Consider the following 23,979-nt stretch of genomic DNA (forward strand, 5'->3'; position numbering starts at 1 on the left):
TTTTTCAGTCGATGAGACTTGCTTCGGACGACACGGTCGGAGCGTATATGGGCGTTCGTGGAGCAGGGCACCCATTGTGTGTATCATCTAACTCGAAGAGAACGATCACATCATCATCTGTTCTAGATGCAGTGGATTCATTTGGCGGCCTCAGTTTCGCTCGTGGTGGAGGCTCATGCAACAGCACCCTCTTCTTTGAATCATTGAAGACTTTTCCCTGATGTCAAGCGTAGTCCTGCTATCGGACAGCGTGACATTTTACCATTCCCTTGCGATCGAGCCTCTGCCGATTTTATCCGGATAGGTCTGCTTGCCATTCCTCCGTGCTCTCCGTGACTAAACCCCATCGAAGAAGCGCTTTCTATCGTGAAACGTAACCATCGCTCCATTGGGTGAAGCGCTGAAGCGTTCAGCACACGGTGACACACCAGGGCACATGTCGTCTCGCTTCCGCAAGTCCTTCTTGATCCGTGAAGATCCTCACTTAAGGGCATGAAGAAGTGTGTTCGTTTTGAAGAAATACAATACCCGAGAGATGAGCTGGGGTGCACACTTCAGAACGTCGAGATGAAGAAAAGCCAGCGGAGCGCTTCGCTGGTAGAAAAGCACGGAGTGTTGAGAGAGCAGCAAATGGCGCAGACGGCACGTGTTCGAGGAATCCCGCCACAGTTGTGCTCAACGAGAGGCAAAAAAAACGCATGAAATTCTTGAACCGAGACTTCAATGCCGCTATCAATTTCAGACGGTGTGCGTTGCTGAAGACGGAACCCGAGGAGCTGAGGAGGTATAACTTTGTGCGGCAGCCTCTCCCGGCGGAAGTCTATGAGGTGAAGATGAAAACGATAGCAGTGGGCCGGTTGAAAGAGACTTGGAGGCGCCTCTGACTAAGTGTTATTTTAATCTTCCTGGTGGTGGAATGTTTTTAGTTTTACTGAGCCTATGGTGCAGATTCCACGATGATTTCGGATACGATTTTTCGTCGTTGCACTTGCGAGGGTGCACCGGTCAGAAGTAGAGCCGCGAACTTTCCGCTGTTTAAGACGCCGAATAAGTTTCCGTGGGTAGAAGGGCATCGTTTGCTTCTTTGTGTCGACCGGCCAAAAGAGTGGAGCCTGTGAGAGGTACGTCCACCACGACGAGGGATCTGTAGGGCAGAAGCCTGCCAATGTCTGCAGAGAGTGTCCGGCGGCCGGAATCGGCGGTTTCGTCGGGAACCCCTCCAGAAGAACATTTTCCGACAGCTGCAGGTGCGTCTTCCCCGACTGTGACCACTCAGCTTGGTGAGAGAGGGGAACTTAGTACCGGAACCACGAGCCGAAGGTCAGTGTGTCCCCTTTTGAGTGGAGAAGATGCAGCCCCAGCACTTTCGCCCGAGTTCAGTGCTAGACACCTGGCAAGCGAGCTATTGCTGGAATCACAAATGGGATTGGACTATTCTGGACCAGAAGCTTCAAGGCAGGAAGTGGATTCGTTGAAAATCGTACCTGATTCGACGGAAGGTTTGGTACCACACGTCGAAGAACATGAACGCAGTTGGATGGTTCCTGCAAGGAACGGGAGCGCTCCTGGATCTCAAGAGGCTGAGAATTTACCGGGTGGAAGCTCCCCTAAAGAGCACGACTTTCTTTCTGATCTGTTGGCTGACCTTCATGCAGAGGCTGGTGCGAATAAGAAAAGTACACTGGAGCATCGCTTGCCTCATCGATCTCATGATGAGCAGCATCATACTCTGAACGCGTGGGATTTTGCGGCTCTTTACGGTGATGCCACCCCTGATGTCGTTGCTGCGATTATTTCATCAAGTGAGGGCCTTGTACCGGACGACGGGAGTATTCGACCAGAGACAATATTTTCAATGAGCGACGGCAACCAGGTCATAGTTCGGGGCGCATCGGATTCTCTGCAGGATCAAAATTGGCTCAACGAAACTTTATACCTCCAGATATCTACGGATCCATCGCATAGTGGATTTCAGTACGCCGCGAGGCCGCGGAGCAGCTCCAGCATTGGAGACGAGCACTCTCAGTTCTCTATCGGCTGTAGTCCCCTTGTCCAAGAGGTAACCTCGTCCCAGTGCACGGTGGGTAACTCGAAGAGGGGCGATGTGGAAGCGGATCTGTCTGGTGAAGGTTTGCATCAAATGCTCCTTGGGGAACGTGTTAGAACCAGTTCGTTTCATATACCCGGTCACGATACTGGGAATCAGTGTCCAAAGTCCTGGAATTTTATTCGGGGAGAATCCGGCTCGTCCGGAATGCCAGAAGTGCGCCGTGATCCGTTGGTGGTCGTTCAAAACCCGAAACGCCGTCGCAGGCTAAAAGACCAGCCCAGTGACGACCTGGAGTCAAATCAGCACTCCGTGCATGAACCGAGCCCTGAGCGAAAAGATCGAAATGACCCACCTAGCAGTTTAGAATGGTGTCACATAGAAGCGTTGAAGACCAAACTCGGGCTTCCAAAAGCTCGGCTTGAACAACACCCTCTACTGGGACATTTTCAGATGCGTTCTGTCGATAACATTGTTGAGGACCGCCTGCATGATAGACCGTTATCAGAGAGAGGTTTGTGTCTCGGAAGTGAAAACTTCCCAATCCCTGAAACCGAGAAGATTGAGCCAGAATTTTCTGGAAATGGAACAGTCAACGAAACAGGCAGTTTGGGCGCGGAGAGCGGCAAGCTGGCGGATTCGGCCTCCATTATGCGAAAGCGGCGCCTTGTGTGGACACCGCAGCTGCACGAACGATTTGTCAAAGCAGTGAATTTGATCGGCGTAGACCAAGCCATGCCCAAGATACTCGTCAGTTTAATGAATGTGGAAGGCCTCACCCCAGAGCACGTGAAGAGTCACCTGCAGAAGTACAGGCGTAATCTTCGCCGAGCCAAGAGTGAACAGAGAACTGTGGAGTCTCTGGCAAATTCCGATACGGCTCGCCATGAGCAAACCCAGTTGGCGGCGACGCTGAAAGATGATACTGAACCACTAGGTACGTCATCACCGTTACATTTGCAGTTGGGAGCGATTGAGCAACCAGGATCTGGAGAACCGTTCGAAGCGCGCCGTGGAGTTGCCGACAATGTGCACGACTCCGTTACAAAAGTAGCGGATGCCTGCGCGGGAGAAGATTCCACTGTTTCGCATAGAGGCTACGCTAATTTTAAGCAGAACAAGGAGGATGATTTTACAAGAGACTTGAATTCCCACGAAACAAACGCTTTTGTCTTGAAAGGCCAGAACTGTAATCAAGCTCGGTTCGACGAAACTGACTTTGAGAATACCTCCCGAAATATCAGCGCAGGAGAGGTGACAAGCGAAGCCCAAAGGCCTGCCTCACTGCAGTGCAAGGAACGAATGAACGCGAACACACTTTCGCAGTGTCTGTTGTCCGCTAAGGCTCGTATGTCGGATTTACTTAAGCAGCAAATAGATCTTCTAAGAGAAATGAGGCTTTGCGATGCGCCGCACCGCGAAAAGTTGCAAGCAAAATGTGAAGCTCTTGAAAGCGCTTTGGCAGATATCGAGGGAATGCTAGAGCTGGGAGTAGAGGGTCATTTGAGCGAGTGAGTGCTTCGACCTCTATCGAGGTATTGTAATCCTTAGATATTGTCAGACTGACGGCTGAGGCGGAACTGCTTACAGCAGCAAATCTCTGCCCTTCGGCACGCTTACACCAGTGCAAGCTCTTGTATCTGTAACGGCATCTGCTGTGTCTCTTCTTCGTGTTTTCCCGCAGGAACTCGACAAAAAGATTTCACCCCGTACATTCGAGAAAGGTCACGTAAGCACTACATGATGTCAGTGCTTGCATTTGAAAAACGAACTTACTTTCACATGCAAGTCATTCTACGAACGGCGGGTACAGGAACCACCCTTCTCGTAGTCCACATACTACGTGGTGTGCATCCAAAATAGAACTTATCAAACTCGCTATCGACGACTGTTTCCTCGTCAATCCTTTCCGTGCGATACGTTCTTCACGAAACGCTACCAAGGAAGCAACAGTGCGGCAACTTTACGCAACGCTGATACGAACGGTGGAGAACAGACACGGATGGAAAAAGTAAGATGTATGCCTCTATGGGAGAGCGGTGCGCGTTGCTCACCGAACTATCAGAGTCGCACCCAAATACAAAAGCTTATTGCCGCAGCAACGAATGTTCGTCTCACTCGACGAGACTTCAGACGTAGTAGATCTGCATGAGGGCACTCGAAGAGGGCCCCATTGTCGCCCGTGCAGAATAGACGAGCGAGCATTCCGACAACGTCAGCCCTGGCGATGATTCCACTGCTTGGTCGCCTACGAATCGAGAAAAGCACAGGGTAGTTCGGCAACGCTTCTCGTCACCTAAGCAGTTCGTGGCTCCCCGTTACCGCTATCTTCCATCCTGCTCTTTTACAGCGTTGCTTTCCGTCATCCAAAGGCGGTCCAGGAGCACGTGCCCGAGACTGGCATTGAGCGACTATTTGTGCCTGCCGATTCTCCGAGATTCGATCCTATGAAAGGCATCTTCTCTGCTGAGAAACGCCAATATACGCTCCCGGATCGATAGTCGAGTCGTTCGCATCCGTGGAACCGTCCGTCGACGAGTCCTTCCGTGCTGGTACTATCCCGGAACTGGGCTGCTGACCCTCTGCTCGAGCCAGGAAGTGAGCGGAAGGGCTCGCTTCGGTCGCACCGCCGGCCCAGTACCAGTGAGTCCCGAGGGATAACATTCGGATGTAGCGTATAGGAGAAAAACCCACGGAGAGACGAGATCAACCTGCAACCATGGTCAAGGCACTCCTACGAAAACACATCACCTGGTAGAATCTCTCCCAAAGTGAGACGCTGGACGTTGTTTAGCGAAAAATGCCTCCTACTCTGGGAAGATTCGTCTTCCTTCTCTCGCCTTGACACACATCCTCAAGCGACTGTTGGTAGGATTGTAGGAGACAGGACGGGCAGCTGTCCAGAGTCTGCCGTTACGTATTCAGTCCAACCCTGGTGCGACAACTGATGCTCTCGATGGAAGACGGAATACATACCCGGCTTTTCTATGGCTGTATCTCATCGAGAGTCGGGCATGTTCGACGCTACGAGGCGCACCAGCAAGCGGAATGTCGGCGTCACGACCTGTCTTGACACACTGGGCTTCGCATCGAGCAGGGAATGATGCTCCAGACGCCTCTCATAGAGTATACATGATCGTCCGGATGGGTCATACGGGCGCACTTTGGCTAAAGCACATGCATCCGTGTTGAGGTCGCCAACGTTTCCGGTTATTCGGAGGGGAAAAACGTGCACTCGCAACTCTCTCGTTGCATTCGATGAGGAATTGGCAGACGTGTTGCGTCTGTTCTTTGGTTGTAGCCTACGGCGCTGGATATGCTGTTGGGCGCGAGGGTCGCACTCGTGCCGCATGTGGAGCACACAAAGAGTGCAGCAACCCATGCTGCACGATGCCCGTCTTTGCGTACAGGACGGCATACATATATTGCGAGCACAGGTGCGCACTGAAACCTGCACGGGAGAAGAGCGTGAATCGACGCTGGATGCACGGGATGTCGCACAAAAAGCTGACCGAAGGTCAGGTTACGAGAACATTGACCGTGGGCGGCTTGGCTTGGTGTGATTCGACCAGGAACAACGCGCACAAGCACTTGCTGCAGCATGACTTGAAGGTTTCGATCAGCAGTCGGGACTATCCCACGCTTCCAAAGCGACCAGCGGCTTTATCTTCGGAGGAATTTGGAGGGAGTCCTTTCGCAGCTAGTGTGGGCATTGTGCTGGAACGCTGAAGGCTTGCGATGAAGAAAAGCAGTATCGGCCAGGAGAGAGGGTCGGGTTTCCATCCGAAGCAACGCACAAGGATGATGTCGTCAGCGACCCAGATATGCTAGAGCGCCGAATGCGTACACCGAGAATGATTTACCATGGCAATCGGTGAAAGATAAATATGGTCCATTATTCGAAAATACTTAGAACAGTTGCATTCCCAATCTCGTCTCTATGAAAATCAGGAAGGAATTTGGTAACCACCACCATCAGCTATTACGAAGCACAGCATCTTCCGCTGAAAGGTCGCAATCCATATTTGAATCGAGCGGATTTCCTTTCGTTTGGTACACGAACAGACTCAGACGTGCGTGCTTCTCGGAAACCGTTTCATTCTTTGTGTCTGTGCAAAACTAGTAGCGAATTCCACATGCAAACATTTGCTCTTCTTCAGATACTCCCGCGTCTCTGAAGCAAGGATCGAGTTCGAGAAACATTACCCTAGTATTTTCTAGGAAGTCCGAGAGCCCCTAGGTTTCGAGAAAGACAAATTCTTTCAGTTATGTGAGCGACGTATCCAACCCCAATCTGCATACAATTCCTTCGTTATCAGCCATTGTTTCGTACCAGCAAACGATACTTGTCTTCCAATCCCGCACCCCTCGCTCCTGCTCCTACAATTTCACCACTGGCATTTCTATTGACGATTGGGACTCTCTCTTGCATACAAACAGTCCACGAGCTCTATTGCATCAGCATTCGCCATCCATCAAATCTGTCAAAGTGTCCTGACAGGCATATCGGCAGCGCGACGAATCCCAGTACACTTGTTCACATTGCGGATCCGACACACTCAGATCTCTCCAGTGTGGGTAGGATATCGGCTGGCGTACAGTCAACTAGCCGTGCCATATTCGATCAGATGCGAGAAAGCCATCATAAACCGGGGAAGAGACTTCAGCTTCTTTGCAGAAGCTTCCTCGCTCCGCCGACATAGAGTCGAACTCAAAGCCGAAAGAGCGCCCGGATCTGTCGAGCTACTCGCACGATGCTGATCCTGATATGAGTGCATGCGCCTATGCTGCATATGCCGATGCAACCTCCGCATTGAGATAGGACGATTTGATTGAAGCCCTGCTTCGCAACTGGAGACTTGACCCCGGGTTTGTAGTCGGTCCAGGCGCCCGAAGAGGTGTATGGGGATCTCAACTGATTCCCAACAGCAGACACGTTCCCAGGGAATGCAGGTTCGATGCATCGCTTGGGCGACACAAAACTGAGCGGGGAAAGCACAGCCATACGCATTTGTGCGGGCAGGGGCTCGAGTCGCCGTCCTCCTGTCGCGGTGTCGTGAAACATCACCGGTGCTGCGGCGGCGGCACGGCGCGCCTGGCCTCCGCGACAGGCTGCCCAACTGCGCCGCTCGCTCAATGGACATGAGATCTTGTTCAGGGATCGTGCTGTCGGGTCTAGCACATGCACTCAGCTCGTATGCTCGACGAACGTACAATCTCGTTCAGTTGCATTAAGTGAAGTTCTATTGCATGCACTCAGCTCGCATGCTCGACGAACATGCAATCTCGTTCAGGAGCACAAAGGAAAGGTCTACTGCATGCGAGCGACTCTTGTTTTGGACTAACATCCGAAATGGCTCTGGGGTACTGTGTCAAGGTCTCCTGCATGCGAGCGACTGTGTCAGTTGATTCGACTTGTTTACGGCGAACAAGGGATGCCTGGCTTTTAATATGCGGCACACGAAACCTCTAACTTCTCTATTCATTACGCAATTGTTCTCGCAAATAATTGTCGCTGTATGTATCTGCGCTTTGATTGTGAATTTTTGGCATCATGATCACCGAACGCTCTATACTCTGGATAATTTTTCACGAGAGCAAGATGATTCGAACTTATCTCGCATACGGGATGTATCCGACGCATGGATATCAACAGCTCTTGCAGCTCAGAACGAATACCAGGAAGTGATCCCAATTCGTCTCATGCAGCCTCCGTCGACACACAACTCCTTTCTCTCTGTTGCTGAGGGCTACGGTCTCTGCAGCACACTTTCCTTCGCCCTCCAGAACTGGACACTGAGTGATCAGATTATGCACAGCATTCGTCAAGTGGAACTTGATGTCTTTCGCATCGACTCCGAGCTCACAGTTTGCCATCCCTGCTATGATGAATGTACTTGGGCATCTTGGGCATGCAATCGTAGCCTCAACACGTACGCTACCCCAACTGTGCCGCTCTCTTCACCGTATTTTGGATGCGATCCGGAAATAAATCTTTCCTTCAAAACAGCTCTGGAGAAAATCTGGCGTTCGTGTCGAACGTACGTTGACGAGCATCCGCAGAGAAGGGCTCGTGAGCTCCTCATCCTGCACTTGCAGCTGCACGTAGATAGTTCAATCACTGAACTGGAAGAAACCCTCGATTCCAATCCTTGGATATCACAGCTAGTCACCGAGATTCGTGAGAGTATACCTGAAAAAGCGCTTCTTCCCGCTGCTTTCGATGAACCGTTGGAGGTCCTGATTGAAAAAAGCGTTGCTGCGTTTCGTGAGCGGACGCCAGTTGTAGAATACCCTGCTCTATGGGTTCTACCAGTCATCGACCTACTGAATCCGAGCAATGGGAAACGAACGCCTGCAAACAGCCCTCTCTTCTCACGGTCTGCTTCACCCCTGAGAAAAGTTGGGGTACCAAACGTGAACCCGCTGGAATACCCAGAGAATCGACTGAACCATTTACTCCAAGACGGAACCTGCCTCGTTCATGCGGGCGGAAGAGCTGCCTCGAGGATCAGCAAGAACTTCACCTATTTCGTCGGCTCTATCTTCAGCTCTCCTGCGCACATTACTGAAGCATACCGTTGTGGGTTCGCTGTTCGTGCTGCTATGCCATCGAGTTCACTTCGGAAAGAGGCTCTATGGGGAATGATCTGGTCCTGGAAAGCAAACTCTAGTATCGCAGCGTTGACGAGCGAAACGCCCGAAGGATTTCACCAACCCGTCTTCATGGATGCCACCGACTGCCGTTGGACGACGCAGAGCCCAGATCTAGAGTATGCTGCAGATATTTGGCTATGCACAACAGATCCATCGAGAACGATTGGCGAACGCACTTCATGGAATTTGGTGGCAGACTTGAATAGCTCCTGCCTGGTGGATATTCCGCGCACAGGCTACGAGAACGCATTCGCCTGTGCTGTGCTTCGCGAAAGAAAACTTCGCGGTGCAAGGCTCGGTGTAGCGAAAACCGTTGGCAACGTTGCTTAAAGCAGTGGACATTGTGAGCTACGGCGGAGTGAAAGCCGCTTCGCCGATTCTCAGGCCGGTTGCGTCGATGCATGGGCAACCATCCGAGGGTTCTACTGCACGAGGAAAGATCTTGCGTGCTGTTCACAGAAAATCGCTTCTTCCAGCTAGGACCTATCAGCAGCGCTTCCTTTACCACCATGGTCAAATCTATGGCTAACAGTGCATCATTGCACTTCGCTGGATTTTACTTCTCTTATTTTTTCGGCATAGCCTCTTCAAATAGATCGAAAAAGTGTTGATCTGCAGGTGTAACTTTGCGGCCGGTATTCTCCTGATCCCTCATGAAGCTTGTTTGTGCAGCGGAGCCTCCGCTACCAGAGCTTTGAGGCATTGAAGCCCCCGTGAAGAAGGGTGGAGGTAGCGCAGGATTCTGGAGTGGGCTGATCGCCATTGGATACTGCTGCATGGGGGGCAGCTGCGGCCGGTAATAAGATGGTGGCCCATTCCCTAAATCTGACTGCGGCGTTGTACCGTGAGACTGTACATGAGGAACCGGTGGAGCGTAGAACTGCGGTGGATACCCGGGTGGACCAAAAGCCCCTGGGTGCACACCCGGAAAGGCCCCAGGCACTGGAGGCGGCGGATACATAGGGTAAGCGCCGTGTGATGCATACGGCGGCAGCATACCATAGCCACCGGCTTGATATGCAAACTGCTCAGTGCTTGGGGCAACCAGTTCTGTATCTGTTCGATGTCGGGGATCGACGCCATCCGTGCTCCTCTTGCCCTTTGCAGATGCGGTAGCTGTACCTGCAGCTTTGCGTGGGGCAACGCCTCGCTTGCTCCGTTGATTTGCGCTCGTCGTCGAAGAGTCCGACTCGGATTCTATCTGATCATCTGAGTCGCTGCTACCCTCAAGCAGCGCAAGTAGATCAAACTCTTTTGGTTTCGCCGACTCCTTCTTTTCAATAACAGCTGGAGGAGCTGTGCTGACTTTCTTACGCGAAACTTGGCGCCCACGATCAGCCTGCTCGAGTTGGGGCCCGTCGCCTTCATCTTTGATTGACGCACCAGTCTGAACTCTGGTCACAGCAGTATTATCCTCCGTTTGGTTCAGCGCTCGCTGTGTAGCAGAGCCAATAACTCGAGATTCTCCGTGTTCATTGCCTGTCTCCGTTTGCGTGGCTGCGACAACCTGAGTCGAGCTAGCGTCCATTGGATGCGCTTCAGTGCCTTCGACTGAAGCGATCTGTGCAGCGGCTTGTTCATTTTTTTGCATTCCGGGATCATTGCGTGAGGTCGAAACCAGTTGCGATGACTCGGCTGACGCGTCTTGTGGCTTTTCATTCACAATTTCTTGTTCAGTTGAGTCTAGTTCATCGCCACGGATTCGCGGGATATCTCCCATCTTAACGCGTTCTAAATGATCGAACATTTCATCAAGAACGCTCTGGGATGGGCGAGCCACATTTGGCATAGGTTGGCCCACACCCACAGATTGGCACTGCTTCAAGTATTGCGCAACCCCTATATCTTGATCGAGATATCTACGGTAGATCTCAAATGCAGACTCTAGAATTTCCGGAGCATCGACACTGTAGAACTGTTCCACCAGATTCTGCACAGCTCTAGATAAAGCAGGTAAGAGCTCTGCCAAGTCTCTCAAACAAAGGCGCACCGCTCCGCGCGCTGGAAGGCAGCTCGCATTTCCAAACTCGAGCCTGACCGCCAACAGCAGGTCTAAATTATCTTGTAAGTACGGCACTTCACTGATTAGCTGCAGAAAATCGCAGTCTTCAAAGCGTGACGGCCCCCGCAAACGTCCACTGCGCAAACTCGGCGCATCACGCATTTGCGATGCACCAGGGGGCATCGTCTGATAAGTATTCACACCCGAAGCCATGAAAGCCATCCCTGGAGCCGCGTAAGGATTCGTATCCTGAATTCTCTCCGGCCAGTCTATTTTCTGTTTCGTCAGGCACCAACGCTCAAGATACTGCGAATACGACAGGATGACGGGCATGTTCATAATAGCGTCTGAGGTCTGTTCGATGTAACCATGAAAGCGGAAAACATTGCTTGCGTTATTTGCCAAAAACGACGTGAATGCCGGGTTCCCATCCTGGAAAATCCGGTGAAACACAAGCATGGATTTCAGTACAACAATCCAGTCTTTCCACTGAAGGCGTTTTCCAAGTTGATGTAGAATAGCACCAGTCGGTGTTAATTTGTCCATAATATTTCCACCCATATAGGTGCCGCGAAGAATGACCTGAACGTGTTTTTCCTTAGGTTCGGAAACCACGTGATTTGTCGCTTTCACAACAGCGACTTTCCAGACGTCGCTTTTAACCCGCGCTTTAAAAGCTTTCCAGGAATCCTGCGTGGACGCCAAAAATCCACCCTCAGTCCGTGGCTTCGCGTACGCAGCACTAACGTCAGGCATTGGCGCCGGCGGCAGGCCTGCAGCACTGGCACTTGGCGCACCTGTCGGGGCCGCCAGTGCGCCATACGGATCGAGACCCGCATAGTTAGAACCGAGGCGAGCCGACTGGGCACGAGCTTGGCCATACGCTTGAGATGAGTTCCGCTCAAAGTCGTAGCTCCGCGTGGAACCAGGTCTTGAACTTGACTGTTGCCCGGAGCCTGTGCTGGTGTTCAGCCCGGTCGCGCGCATCGATCCACTCTGATACCGTGAGCGCTCAGCCGGTACAGTGCCGTACACCGAACCCGCCGTTTGTCCAGGTGTCGGGGTGCCAACACGGAAGCTCGTGCCGCGTAAGCTGCTTGGTTCGCTAACGCTACCGTGTTTACCGCCTCCTGAGGCTGAAGATTGACTCACGTATACACCAGGTGATGATCGCCCTCCCGCGGTTCCACTGTTTACCCCAGAACCGGCGGTCGGATCCATGCCAAAACCAAAAAATTATCTATGCTCCAAAACACGAAAAGTACCTCGTCGCTCGACGAAACGAACTCGTACTACCTTGGAAACAGACACACAACAACTGTCTTGACGGCTCCGAAGCGGTTGTAGACACGTCGGCTGCGCGAATCCGAAAGATGGACAATTCTGCACAGACCCTTGGAGATCCAGAGCGAGTCTATTCTGTACGCGGCCCTCCGCAGCCGCAGCCGCAGCCGCAGCCGCAGCCGCAGCCGCCGCTGTGCAGTCCAACGTCTGACGCTGCGAATCGCTCATCGAGCTCACATTCGGCAAGCAGCAGTGCGGAAACTTGATCGCTGCAATTCGAACCTCGCATGTGTTTTTCCGACAATCTGTCGGGCTTCTCGCCAGCCAGGAAGGGTATTCTGAGGGCTCTTGGGGACAGAAACTATATCGGAGAAAAGGTGTATACGTTGGTTTGAAGAACATTTCCCTGGGGAGTCTCCTCGAGTACGTCTCTCAGTGGAAAGCGCGTGAGGTACCGATGGGGAGCGCTTGAAACCTCCACGCCCATATCAGAATAGATTTGAAAGGGCTACCTACCCAACTTGCGCGCGTACGCTAGAGGTGGGGTCTCTTTTCAATGAGATTAACTCCAGCCGATGTGGGCTTTATCTGTGATTGCTTCATCTAGATCTCCTTGAACTCCTACTTTAGGGACAGTGGTCCCTACGCTCGTTCCATCTCGGTCGGCAGCGTTAAAGTTCCGCTTTTGCTACTTCCGGCTGTTGTCGACGCATTTTACCACAGTCGGAGTCAGCCATTTACGCTTCGTTCGTCAGTTAAATCTTCTTCGTATGCCATGCTGGGGCTGTCTTCTATGCGATGACAACTGGTTATGGACAGGTGTTCCCATTTGTCTACCACAACTCCCCATTCGAGCGGCGTCCTGTTGCATGTTAAGGGATGCCTCATGGCTCGGAACAGGCGCCTGGAGTGAACAAAAACTCATCTAGATGCCCGCCACCGTTTCTGCGCTCGAAGCCGTACCCCACGACGGCGTGCGTCTTCTCGGGGATCCTTTCCGTTAAGTATGCTGTCCACTGCACGCGCAAGCACGCGCTTATCCATTCGACAGGGGATATGTGCAACGATATGGTATCCAGGATGAAACGAGCACTGGAAGGAAACTTCATGGTAGAGATAAAGTCGAGATATTCCGATCCGTCTGAGCTCGCCCCGCGCAAAGCGGTGAAGCAGTCTCCACTTGGTGCGATCGCTGCGATAACTCAAGTCCTGATCCAAGACTCTTTCCATGTAAACAATAGGGGCCGACTCCTGTAGGAGCATACCTCCCGCTATCTACCTTGTTAATACTGTCAGATGCAGTCTCTTCGATGGCCCCGTAGAGGAGCGGATTTGTCTTTCAAACGAAATGTATTGTTCGACGTGAAAAATTCTTTGAATCTTTGGCAAGCGCTTTTTGAAGAAGTCGCCAGGGCAGAGCGTCCAGTTTTCTCCTCGTCAATTCAACAGTGCGAGATGCAGCACGCAGGTGGTGTTTCGAAATATAAAAAGAAAAAAATGAAGAATGCGTGATTTGGACATGCAGCACACATAGATAGGAGAAGCGTGGAAGATCTTACGCATAAGCTCGAAAAATGCCACCTATATACAGACACCGTGTTCGCGGGCATCGCGAATCATCTTTTTTCCAGTGTCGTAACAAATCTCAAGCGCACAGAGTTTGAGCCAGTCGTGAAAGAGAACCGAGAATCGTAAAACTTCATATGGAGTCTTAAGCCATTTTTGCTGTATTTTGAATGTCGAGACAGCACATCTAAAAGTTTGGAAAGAATACTGAAATATAGGTACAGAGCGAGCAGCTCAGTGCTCCGTTTTTGCAGACCCGGGCGCGCGTCTGGCCGGCATCAGATACTTGCTTGCAGACTATGCAAAATAACTGTTATTCGCTTTTTGCTCGCAAAAGCCTGCCTCGCGGTCACAGGCACACCCGTCCGACATTTTGTCTCTTTCACGTATATGCAATGTTCATACATGCTCAGACGCGCTTTTCTGAACGAATCCGAGTCGAGCGACAGGGCGCCGCGTCCAGTGCGTCAGCGCTGGGACTCGGGCGGAGTTGCTTCTCAAACCGCCTTGTCCGCTTCCGTTCGGCCTTTGTCGACTCGGGTGCGTGCTCGTGGGCCGTATCCAGTGCCTCCTCCAAAACGCTCAGCCAGCGCTGCACGTCCGCGAGCTGGACCCTCCTGGGGAGCCCGATGCGGTCCCGCAATAGCGTATGCAATTCGGTTGGGTTCGGAGACTCAGCGGGCGCGCTGGTCAAGGCGTTATGCAACTGATCTCGCAAGTGCTTCACCAGCCAGCGCAGGTGCTGGCGTTCGCTGTCCACAGCACTCGTCTGGAAAACCGCTCCGGGAGTGCGCGCCTCTCGCAGTGCAAGGGCATACTTTCGGAGCGCTAGCCAGTGAAGCTCTCGAAACAGCGGGAACTGGTACTTGGGTAAGACGCGTAGACGGTTCTCCATCTGGAACACGCGGTGCTGCATGACAACGCCGCCCAGGTGGAGAATGTTGCCTCCCAGCACAACGCTGTCCGCTGGGGTGTACACAGCATGCAGCCATCCCGCCGGAATGAACAACGTGTTTCCCGCGTCGAGGTCAATGACGGCAATAGGGCTCAGCTCCTCAACAAAGTCTAGCTCACGCAGCGCCTGTTGCGGATCCCGCTGCCACCGCTCGTAGAGCTGCAGATGGCGCTCTGTAGGCGGCGACACGTAGAAGCGCTTCTTCCCGCGCAGCACGTGATAGAACACCGTCGATCCGCCAAAGTCTATATGCCACGAGGTCCACGATCCAGCGCCGCTTAGAAGGTAGTACTTATCAACATGCGGGCGCGGCTCCGGATACAGCGACGCCCAGTCCGCTCGGCGAATCAGCGCCGGCACCACGAACGCTCGCCCTGTCGGTGTTCGTGATATCTCCAAGGAGATGAGGTTCAGCACCCGCTGACGTAACGCTGGCGCGGTTGCCAGGTAATCCAGGTACTGCCCCAGGCTCCAGCGGGGATGCAGCTCACTCTGGCTCGCGACATCCAGCACTTCGCAATGACGCTCAAGTCCGTACTCGCGCCCGACCTCCTCGGGATGGTAAGCACGATGTGGAATGTGCATGTCGAGCCCGTCGGGATCGAGCACGACACAGGGCGCATCGGGCATGCGCTGCAATTCGCCACCGGTGCCGTAGACAAGTATCCCCAGATGCGCCGCTAGCCCGCCAGCGTCGCTGGTGGCGTCCTTCGCCCAGCTCTGAGCCCGGCGTTCAGCGGCCGCTCGTGCCGCCTCGCTCAGAGCGCCGGCGCAGGTGCCGCCCCGCAGGGCACCGCCTATATCGCCCTCATGGAGGCGGGCGTAATCGGTGACGGCCGGACGTCCATGCTGGCTCCGCGGGCGTTTCGGTCGCTGCACTGGAGTGAATAGGTCCGTCCCTGTCCCGGAGCAGAACCGACAAATAAAGGTCTTAGATGCCCGCACACGTGAAACGTCCAGAAATAGACAAGAGATGTGGAACCAGCCGTACGCGCAGGTCGGGTTGTCGCACGCTACCATGATGCCGTTGCGGCGCGCGTCGTACGGCTGGCGACATATGCAGAACCGCGTACTGGTGGTGCGCTGGTTTTCAGGTTTCGTGTCCTGATCTGTAGCCAAGCATCCGCAAGCGCTGTGCTCGCTGTGAGATGCGACATTGGTGGAAGCACCAATGCTATTCGCAGCGCTCCGTGGATCGGGACCGGGATCGGGTGGATACGATGGCATCGAGTCGAGCGTCTCGGGCGCTGCTGGTGCCGCACTACTCGCTGGCATTCTACCCGCCGGGAGCATCTGTGAAGAGCGCTCACCGCAGGGGCTTGTAGCGCGCCCTCTTTTCGCGATAGCGGCGAGCCTTCGCGTCTCTGCGGCGCACGCTGACGCTGTCGCGCAGGATGTGCACGAACTTGGTACGCTTTCGGATATGGATGATGGTGTTGTACATATTTCAGCAGCTGTAAATGCGTCGTTCGCACCTATCGGCATTTCGGGAAGCTCAACACGAGCAGGGACACGTTGCATCGTATGCCGCAGCACGTGTCCGTGCTGTCTGCATGCGTGCGCTGACACGTCACGAGCACGCATCTCGGAATCGGAGGTCACAAGCGGCCGCTGCGCATCCTCGATGGCGTCGATGATTGGTGAACGCTCCGCCATCATTGGGTGCGCCCGCAGCGCCCTGCCTACACGTGTCTGGTGTCAATGCGTACCTCTCTGATCGTCTGGATGCCCGCCTTGGTGCAGTGATGGGGTTTCACGAAATCTACGCTTGCCTAATCTCAATTCTTAACTGCTCGGAAGTCTCCCTTCCTCGCTTGCTATGTAGATGCGTGGGTACCTTAATCGTAGCTACTGGCCTGTGTTCACCGGGAGCTGACCCCTGCCGCCTCGGAAGCGCTGGAGTGGCGCAGCGCCTCTGATCCGTCAGGTTTGCAGTCTAGAGGCTGTGAGCGCGTGCAGTCCAGCGCACTCCGTCCGCGATGCGTCCAGGTAAAGATGCTTCGTTCGCGACGGTTGACGTGCTCGTTCCTGCAAGCGGCTGCGAAGACGTGGGGAAAATGCAGTCTTGGCGCAGATAATTTTGCGTCTGGCGGCGTTCCGCGTAGTGGGCTCAGTTATGGGTCGATATGCAAACAAGTCACGTCTAGCGCGGCAGAAACAAACGAACACAAGGATAACACCCTGTGCATGGGATCGCAGGCACACACTCGGGGGCGTTGCGTCGGCCCAGTACGCAAGTCGCAAACGCAGCTCCACACTGCGCTCTTCTGTACAGTCCAAAATGTAAGGGTACCAGCGCAGTACCCGCTTATTTCCTAGTGCGAGCTCTATACTTGCTGCGGAACTCTGGAGCCAAACAAACGACAAGAGCGAGCGCCCTGCCGTCAGTGTTCAGGAGATGTGATGCGGGGTCGCGTGGCCAGCAGCTCCGCAGTGTAATTCCCTCCGTGGAACCAGAACTACTCAATTGGTCGGGTCTCGTGCGACGTAGACGAGCAACGAGGACGCTGTGGGCCTGTCGCGACCTCGATTTGTTCTGAGAGGCGCTGGAGCCTCCGTTGCTACTGCGACACTCGTCCGGAAACTCCACCTTATGTGTTATTCTGCGCCCAGCGTCCAATACTGAGGCGGAGTCCTCCGAGTTGAAGCAGCCAACGCTTGGCAGCAAGACCGGCCTGTAGCTGCCCGGAAACGACCTCAGTTCGTCGCAGACAGGCCTGCACTCCTTCGCAAACTCCACACCCCCGACGTTCTCGTGGTGGACGCTGCTGTCGAGGGCGTTTCAGCGCACACACAACTGGGTACCACTCAGGGGTACCTTTGTTTGAAAACAAAGGCCGCGCTGGATTCGCACAGTATATAAGGCGCCGAGCGGCCCTGCTTCCTTCTCACAGATACGTAGGCCTGCCCTCAAACTCAGTCGGTTTGATCGAAGATTCGACTCACTAGACGACTGTCGCGTCCCTGGTGGACGTCTGTACAAGCCGAGGCGCTCACTTTCGCTAGGCTCTGCTCGACACGTGCTTGCGACTGTCACAGCCGTTGTCGTCGTCTGTATTACCAGCCTTACCCCATGCAAGACTGCAGCAGCCGCTGCTACAGTCGTCTACGCTACCGACGCAGCTTCTGCTACGGCTAGGTCTCCCGCAGCAAGCGTTTTGAAACCTTATAAAACTGATAATTCTAACCAGAACCCCCTGTGCGCACAATTCCTGCTTATAACCAGGCAAAAGACCACCGTTGCTCTCCAGATACCTCTATGTTCGGCTAGCCCAAACCTGGTCTCCTCACGAGATAGATAGCAAGCTGCAAACGACACAAAGAGTAGCGGGCATTGCCTCCCCAGTTCGTAGCTCGTCGAGGCGCTGCCCCGTGGACGGATCGCCCCGGAAAGCTCCGTATCGATCGATGGAATCCACAGTGCGCCTTTCTGAGGAGACGTGCTGGCAACGCTGTGCCCTTCGAAGCGGAGGCTGCAAGGATTGCGACACTTCTCATGCTGAAAAACGCAACACCAGTGTATGTTGTGAACACCAAGTCGCAGCACAAGCGGGGTCGCGACACCCAGCTTGCGAACATTGCAGCGGCTAAAGCGGTAGCGGACGTGGTGCGGACGACGCTGGGGCCGCGAGCGATGCTCAAGCTCATCCTCGACGCTATCGGAGGTGTGGTCATCACTTCAGACGGGAACGCGATCCTGCGAGAGATCGACGTGGGGCACCCGGCGGCCAAGGCGATGCTGGAGCTGTCGCGCACTCAGGACGAGGAAGTCGGTGACGGAACGACCAGCGTCATTGTGCTGGCGGGGGCGCTTCTCCAGGCCGCGGAGCCGTGCCTAGAGGCGGGCGTCCATCCTACTGTCATCGTTGGAGCGTACATGCGGGCGCTCCAGGATGCGCTCTCAGAGCTGGAGCAGCGGTGTGCAATTGCAGTGGACTGGAACGATGAGGCGCAGCTGCAGCGCGTCTTGCGTGCCTGCCTCGGCACCAAGGTGGCTGCTGTCTACCGCGAGCGCGTTGCCGCCTGGTCGCTCGCAGCGGTGAAGCTCATTGCAGAAAGCAGCGCGCCTGCTATCACCGCAGGAGCCGGCACCCAGCGTCCGCTCGATATCAAGAACCTGGTCCGAGTCGAGAAGATCCCCGGTGGCGACCTCGATGATTCCGCGGTCATCCGCGGTGTCGTCCTCAACAAGGACATTGTGCATCCGCAGATGCGGCGACGCATTGAGAATCCGCGCCTGCTTCTCCTGGACTGCCCGCTGGAGTACCGCAAGGGCGAGTCCCAGCTCACCGTTGAGGTGACACGCGAGGCCGACTGGGAGGCGCTCCTGCAGTCCGAGGAGGCCGTTGTACGCCAGCTGTGCGAGCGCATCGCGGCACTGCGCCCCGACTTGGTTATCACCGAGAAGGGTATCAGCGACTTGGCCGCTTACCTGCTGATGCGGGCGGGCATTAGCGCCCTCAGACGTGTGCGAAAGACCGACAACGAGCGGCTCGTGCGAGCAACCGGTGCGCGTATCGTGTCGCGTATCGAGGAGGCCAGCCAACAGGATATCGGGACGGGAGCGGGCCTCTTCGAGGTTCGACGCCTCGGCGAGGAGTACTACAGTTTCATTGAGCAATGCACGGCACCAGGCGCGTGCACCGTTCTGCTGCGGGGCGGCAGTAAAGACACGCTGAATGAGCTCGAGCGCAACCTGCACGATGCACTGTGCGTCCTACGCAGCCTCTATGGTGACCGTCGCGTCGTTGCCGGTGGTGGTGCCACCGAGATGGCGCTCAGCCGGGCTCTGCTGCAGCGCTCTGCGCTCGTCGAAGGCGCTGCGCAGTGGCCTTATCGACAGGCAGCTGAGGCACTTGAGGTGATCCCTCGAACGCTTGCCGAGAACTGCGGCACCTCTGTGGTCCGGCTCCTTACGCGGCTTCGCGCAGAGCACGCAGAAGCCGGCCACTCGAACATTGGCGTAGACGGTACAAGTGGCGAGCTCATCGACATGATTGAAGCGGGTATTGTGGACGCCTACGCTGTGAAAGCGCAAGCACTTAAGACCGCAGTGGAGTCTGCGTGCATGCTTCTGCGTATTGACGACATTCTGAGCGCTGTTCGTAAGCGAGAGGGCAGCGGCACCGCCACAGGAGCAGCCGACGCTACCGAAGACGCCAACCCCACGGACTAGCGAGCATCTGCGGGATGTTTGCAAGGGTGCAGCTGGTGTATCCACTAGACCGGTACAGTAGTCTGGGTCGTGCCGACTGCAATCGCGTTCGGGCATACGCTGAATTTCATGCGAGTTCGTATGCTTAGCATCTTCTTCACTCTGGCTGTATCGCTAGACTTTGTCATAGACTTGGTTGCTTCTTCTTTACTACATTTCTTCTCGTGGCAGTAGAAAAGACCTCTTATTCTCTATTCGGTGACTGGAGTTTTTGCTGACTGTGAGAGATGTTTGTATGTGCAAGCTGCCTACTCGGTTGCGTATCTGCTTGGAGACTTTCCCTGATAAAGATTCAATCAGCAGACAGTTTTTTTGCTCTTTCGTAGGAGGGAAAAGCTTTTGACAGAAAGATTTTTGTATTGAAGTTTCTGTGCGTTTGCAACTCGTCCGTGTGATCGAGCACCCAGTGAGACCATTCCAGATTATTGCAGTAGCGCTGTTCAACAGGATATGAACCTTTTCATTGCCGTGCACAGTAACGAACTCGTGCCTTTCAGCAGAAACCACAACGTCTTGTAGAATCCAGTGTTCTGATTCGGTAGAAGAATGCTTGACGGCACGGAGGTTCTCTGCTGGTTACGCGGCGATACCCATCCCTGGGAGCTTTATATATGGGGCATAAGTACGATCTGCTCTTCTCAACAGCAGCTCTTTGGGGCATGCGTCTCCACGTAACGCGTACATTTCCATTTGATCTGGACCGTTCGCGACCAGCGAGTGGACAGAGGCGGAGAACATATTCTCTGTGCATCGCTCGAAATATTGCTTTTCGGCGGAAAACGAGGTGCTAAACGACGCACCGCCCCGAGATGCTGTGGCGGCTGCCCTGCATAGCTGTTGACACTCGTGCCGCAATGCGCTGATGAATGTTCGCCTTTGATTGTGCACATGAGCTGGGCATATCGAATTGTTGTTCTAGGGGCAGCTGCTCATTGTCAAAAACGAAAGTAGGAAATTTTTAACGGAGAGGCAGGGGTCGTTGCAATCTGGTCGGGTTTGTGTCGCGGATGTATTCCACTAGCTGTTTCCAGTAGAGACGCCACAGTTTGCAAGAGGTATCCAGGATTGATCTTCGATTTATTTCATTTACGGTACTTTGACGGCATCATTTCAAAGCTGTACGCTTTGCGCATCTGTTTCATCGGTGCTGAGTGCTAGCTGCGAAATGAGAGACTCGAAAAATCGTTTTTCAATCTCTGGCTCGTCACATGCAGGAGCACTCTGACGCGGGTGGAGTGTTCGATACCGAGCACTTCACTTGCCCTGCGAATTGCGTCCAGAACGTCGCAGTCCAAACATGCAGCTAGAACGATAAGACGCTGGATTTCAGTATCATCAGGAAACCGTCGACTTATGAGTACCCGGATGGCTTCCTCTTCGACAATTGGCTTGGCTGCACGTGAGAGCGATGATGATGCCCGTTCCTCGCCGAGCACAGCTACCAAGAAGCGGCGCATCTCACGTAAACGCTTTCGAGTGTGCGGCTCATGCAGAGGAAGCTGCTGAACATGGCTAGCGCGCCGCGTTCGATCTTCCGTCTCTGATTCGATGGAGAGCGCTTCGTCAATCGAGCATCGCCAAACTTCCGCGGCTACGGCCTCTTCGAGCTCCTTAATTTGCGACCAACCGAGGCCGAAGAGACTCCGAAGTGCAGCAAGATTTTTTGCTTCGTAAGCGATCATATGTGCGAAGATGGTGCTCTTGTACATCCGCGAAACATAACAGCGATATGCGTCGCTTAACGACTCCTGCTGCTCGCGCCGCTTCTGCGGTATCACTACTTTGCGCATAACATTCGTTACTTGCTCATTACCGGCAGCACATTCATCGATGCACGGGCAGAGCCAGTTCCGATACCAGCGGAGGAGCGCATCGGTTTCGCGGAGTGCACGTCCGTAGTCTCGTTCTTTCATGAATGCATGGATATTGAAGAGAAATTTTTCAATGTGTTTTCGCGCTACTTCTCCGATGATTTGGGGGATTTGCCTCTTGTTCCGGTGATTGCATTGCTCGCACAGCTCGCCAAGGCGTCCATGTGAAAAGCCTTGCAAATGATTCAAAAAAGCGGGAAATTCGGGTCGTCGCTCCGTTTCTCCCGGTGCTGATTCTGCTCTCGAAAGCGATGCACAGCGTATGGCTAAAACGCTGCCGTGGCAGTCCGCATAGAGCGCCTCGAAAAGCGGCGTTCCCGACGTTGCTTCCGAGCCTGGTGCCGCTCCATTCCTCGAAGCATCGATGCCTTCAGTTCCTGGACAAGCAGCCTCGCGTCTCATGAAAAACCTCTGCAGCGCGCACCACCAGGATGCCTTAGAGGCTGCCACTGACGCGTGCTGCCCCGTTTCTGTCACCGTTTTAGGGGAAACCTGTGCGCCGTCCGCATCTGTTTTAACGTTGGATGATGCGCCCCTCGGTGGAGCCCATGAAGGTCCAGAGAGCCTATCAGAAGCAGCAATCCCCGACGATGATTCTAGCCGCGCATTGGCCACGGATGGCATAGAATGTTCAGGCTTCTGAACTTTCCGCGGCCTTCTCTGCGTCAGTCTAAGCGTGAACGATATCATGGCAAACGGTACAGCGAATCCGAGAAGCACGAAACCTGCAATTGCTCCCGGAATTTGTCGCAAGATTGTCTGGGGCGACGACAGTGCTTCTACAGAACTCTTTGCAAGCACACATGGGTTTTGCTTGGAGTCGGCGACGCGGTAGTAACCGGATGCTTGTTGCAGCCGCTGAGGTGCTACGCGCACAGATACCTTTTTCGTACTCTGCTCCGTTACGCCTTGCAGCGAGCCATGCGCGTGCGAGTAGCTATGTTTCAAATACTGTTGCACCTGGAGAGCAGCTTGATTCAAAAGAGTCTCCATCTTTACAGCGCGCGCATGCCCCGGTTCCAGCTGAGCGGTGACGTGGACTCCTTCGCAGCTTTTGAGTTGACCCTGAACGACACCACGAATCAACCAGTATCTATGGAAACCTCGCCTCTCACACGCCGATCTAGGTCTCGCTGATGCAAAACGAAACTTCGCTGCTTGGCTCCGACAAGCAGGTACGAAAGCGAACGCCAGCCGAAAACTTCTTGGCATAAGTTTCGGGTAAGGAGAACGTTGCCTGTGGTCGTTTCTTTTCCCAAAACGCAAACCTGAAGCTTTTCCACCGCCATTCCCAAAAAGCGAAGTTCTCATGGACACGGGAGCCCGTGCGTTGCGTTTCCGTGCGTCGCCTTGCCTTGCTCAGCTTTTCGGAGGACCTTGGAATACAGAACCCTTTCTTCCCAGTAGCGCGCACGGATGTGCAATGCTCGCGGGAAATCGTTATTTGGCGCGAAATCGCTAGTCGACAGCGGCGCTGCCGGCGGGGTCTCGCTGCTCAGCCATCGCCATGGGTCGTAACCTAAAGAATCCCAATTGTACATTTATAACCCTAATTGTACATAAATCGCTTCCTCGAAGGCCATGGACCGTATCGCGAGGGAATTCGGCCCTTCATCGTCAGGGTCCTTGTACTCTTCCAGTTCAGTTGTGTTCCATCCCAGGTGCGTGTCAAAAAACGCTTTTTCGTGGTTTCTAACAGATATACTCGAAGTGCATTCATTAGAGGAAATAAAAAATGCAAGGGGAAGGTATGGACGCAGAAGTCAGGGATACTGGAGGACCGTCAATGCCGGATACAAAAAATGTAGGGATTCCTCTTCCGACCGAGTATCGACTGAAGTAGAGCAACTAAAAAAGAAGCAGAAGAAGGGACACAGACGAGAAAATGTGCTACTTCACGGGATGATGACCAGACTTTGATGGCACAGAGGGCACACGTTCGAGGAATCCCTGCCATGGAGAGTTGAACCAGAGGCAACCAACGCATGGATTTCGTGAACCGAGACTTCAGCGCCGCCATCAATATCAGACGATTTGTGACGTTGAAGAAGAGACTCGAGGAGCTGACGTGGGCAAATTTTGTCCGGTAATCTCTCATGCTCGAAGTGTACAAGGAGAAGCTGAAGCCGACTTCAGGAGGCCGGTTGAAAAAGGCTGGAGTAGGCTGGGAGTGGATATTCTTTTAACCCTCGGTTTCGAAACTTTCTCGCTCCATTGCCCGAATACGATAAAACAGTTAGATGTTCGCTCTGCTCCTGCATGTAAATAGTTTATCCAGAATTTTCTGACGTGTACGGCCTCGACAATCGATGTGTAGCGATATGGTCTTGCGGATTGAATCGTGGTCGAAGGACCCGCGGTGGTATTTTCGGAATGACACGT

General features: G+C 53.9%; 6 protein-coding genes across 6 annotated transcripts, besides 1 other annotated feature; 3 read left to right on the forward strand and 3 right to left on the reverse strand.

The window, feature by feature from the left end:
- Positions 1 to 1,165: 1,165 nt before the first annotated feature.
- Positions 1,166 to 3,562, forward strand: CYME_CMB079C (MYB-related protein; the record flags this gene model as incomplete). The annotated part of the gene is made up of 1 exon (XM_005535122.1): positions 1,166 to 3,562. One exon carries the CDS (start codon positions 1,166 to 1,168, stop codon positions 3,560 to 3,562), a length of 2,397 nt encoding a protein of 798 aa, XP_005535179.1.
- A 3,936-nt stretch (positions 3,563 to 7,498) lies between these two features.
- Positions 7,499 to 9,034, forward strand: CYME_CMB080C (hypothetical protein; the record flags this gene model as incomplete). Its single annotated transcript, XM_005535123.1, has 1 exon — positions 7,499 to 9,034. One exon carries the CDS (start codon positions 7,499 to 7,501, stop codon positions 9,032 to 9,034), a length of 1,536 nt encoding a protein of 511 aa, XP_005535180.1.
- Positions 9,035 to 9,269: 235 nt separating this feature from the next.
- CYME_CMB081C (hypothetical protein, conserved) lies at positions 9,270 to 11,927 on the reverse strand (the record flags this gene model as incomplete). The annotated part of the gene is made up of 1 exon (XM_005535124.1): positions 9,270 to 11,927. One exon carries the CDS (start codon positions 11,925 to 11,927, stop codon positions 9,270 to 9,272), a length of 2,658 nt encoding a protein of 885 aa, XP_005535181.1.
- Positions 11,928 to 13,965: 2,038 nt separating this feature from the next.
- On the reverse strand, positions 13,966 to 16,170 carry CYME_CMB082C (similar to JEMMA protein; the record flags this gene model as incomplete). Its single annotated transcript, XM_005535125.1, has 1 exon — positions 13,966 to 16,170. One exon carries the CDS (start codon positions 16,168 to 16,170, stop codon positions 13,966 to 13,968), a length of 2,205 nt encoding a protein of 734 aa, XP_005535182.1.
- Positions 16,171 to 18,007: 1,837 nt separating this feature from the next.
- On the forward strand, positions 18,008 to 19,687 carry CYME_CMB083C (chaperonin containing TCP1, subunit 3; the record flags this gene model as incomplete). Its single annotated transcript, XM_005535126.1, has 1 exon — positions 18,008 to 19,687. One exon carries the CDS (start codon positions 18,008 to 18,010, stop codon positions 19,685 to 19,687), a length of 1,680 nt encoding a protein of 559 aa, XP_005535183.1.
- Positions 19,688 to 20,507: 820 nt separating this feature from the next.
- Positions 20,508 to 23,133: a sequence feature (possible transcribed region).
- On the reverse strand, positions 20,881 to 22,908 carry CYME_CMB085C (hypothetical protein; the record flags this gene model as incomplete). Its single annotated transcript, XM_005535127.1, has 1 exon — positions 20,881 to 22,908. One exon carries the CDS (start codon positions 22,906 to 22,908, stop codon positions 20,881 to 20,883), a length of 2,028 nt encoding a protein of 675 aa, XP_005535184.1.
- Positions 23,134 to 23,979: the final 846 nt, after the last annotated feature.

This window comes from Cyanidioschyzon merolae, chromosome 2, assembly GCF_000091205.1.
Source record: "Cyanidioschyzon merolae strain 10D DNA, chromosome 2, complete genome".
In the NCBI taxonomy this organism is placed as follows: domain Eukaryota; phylum Rhodophyta; class Bangiophyceae; order Cyanidiales; family Cyanidiaceae; genus Cyanidioschyzon; species Cyanidioschyzon merolae.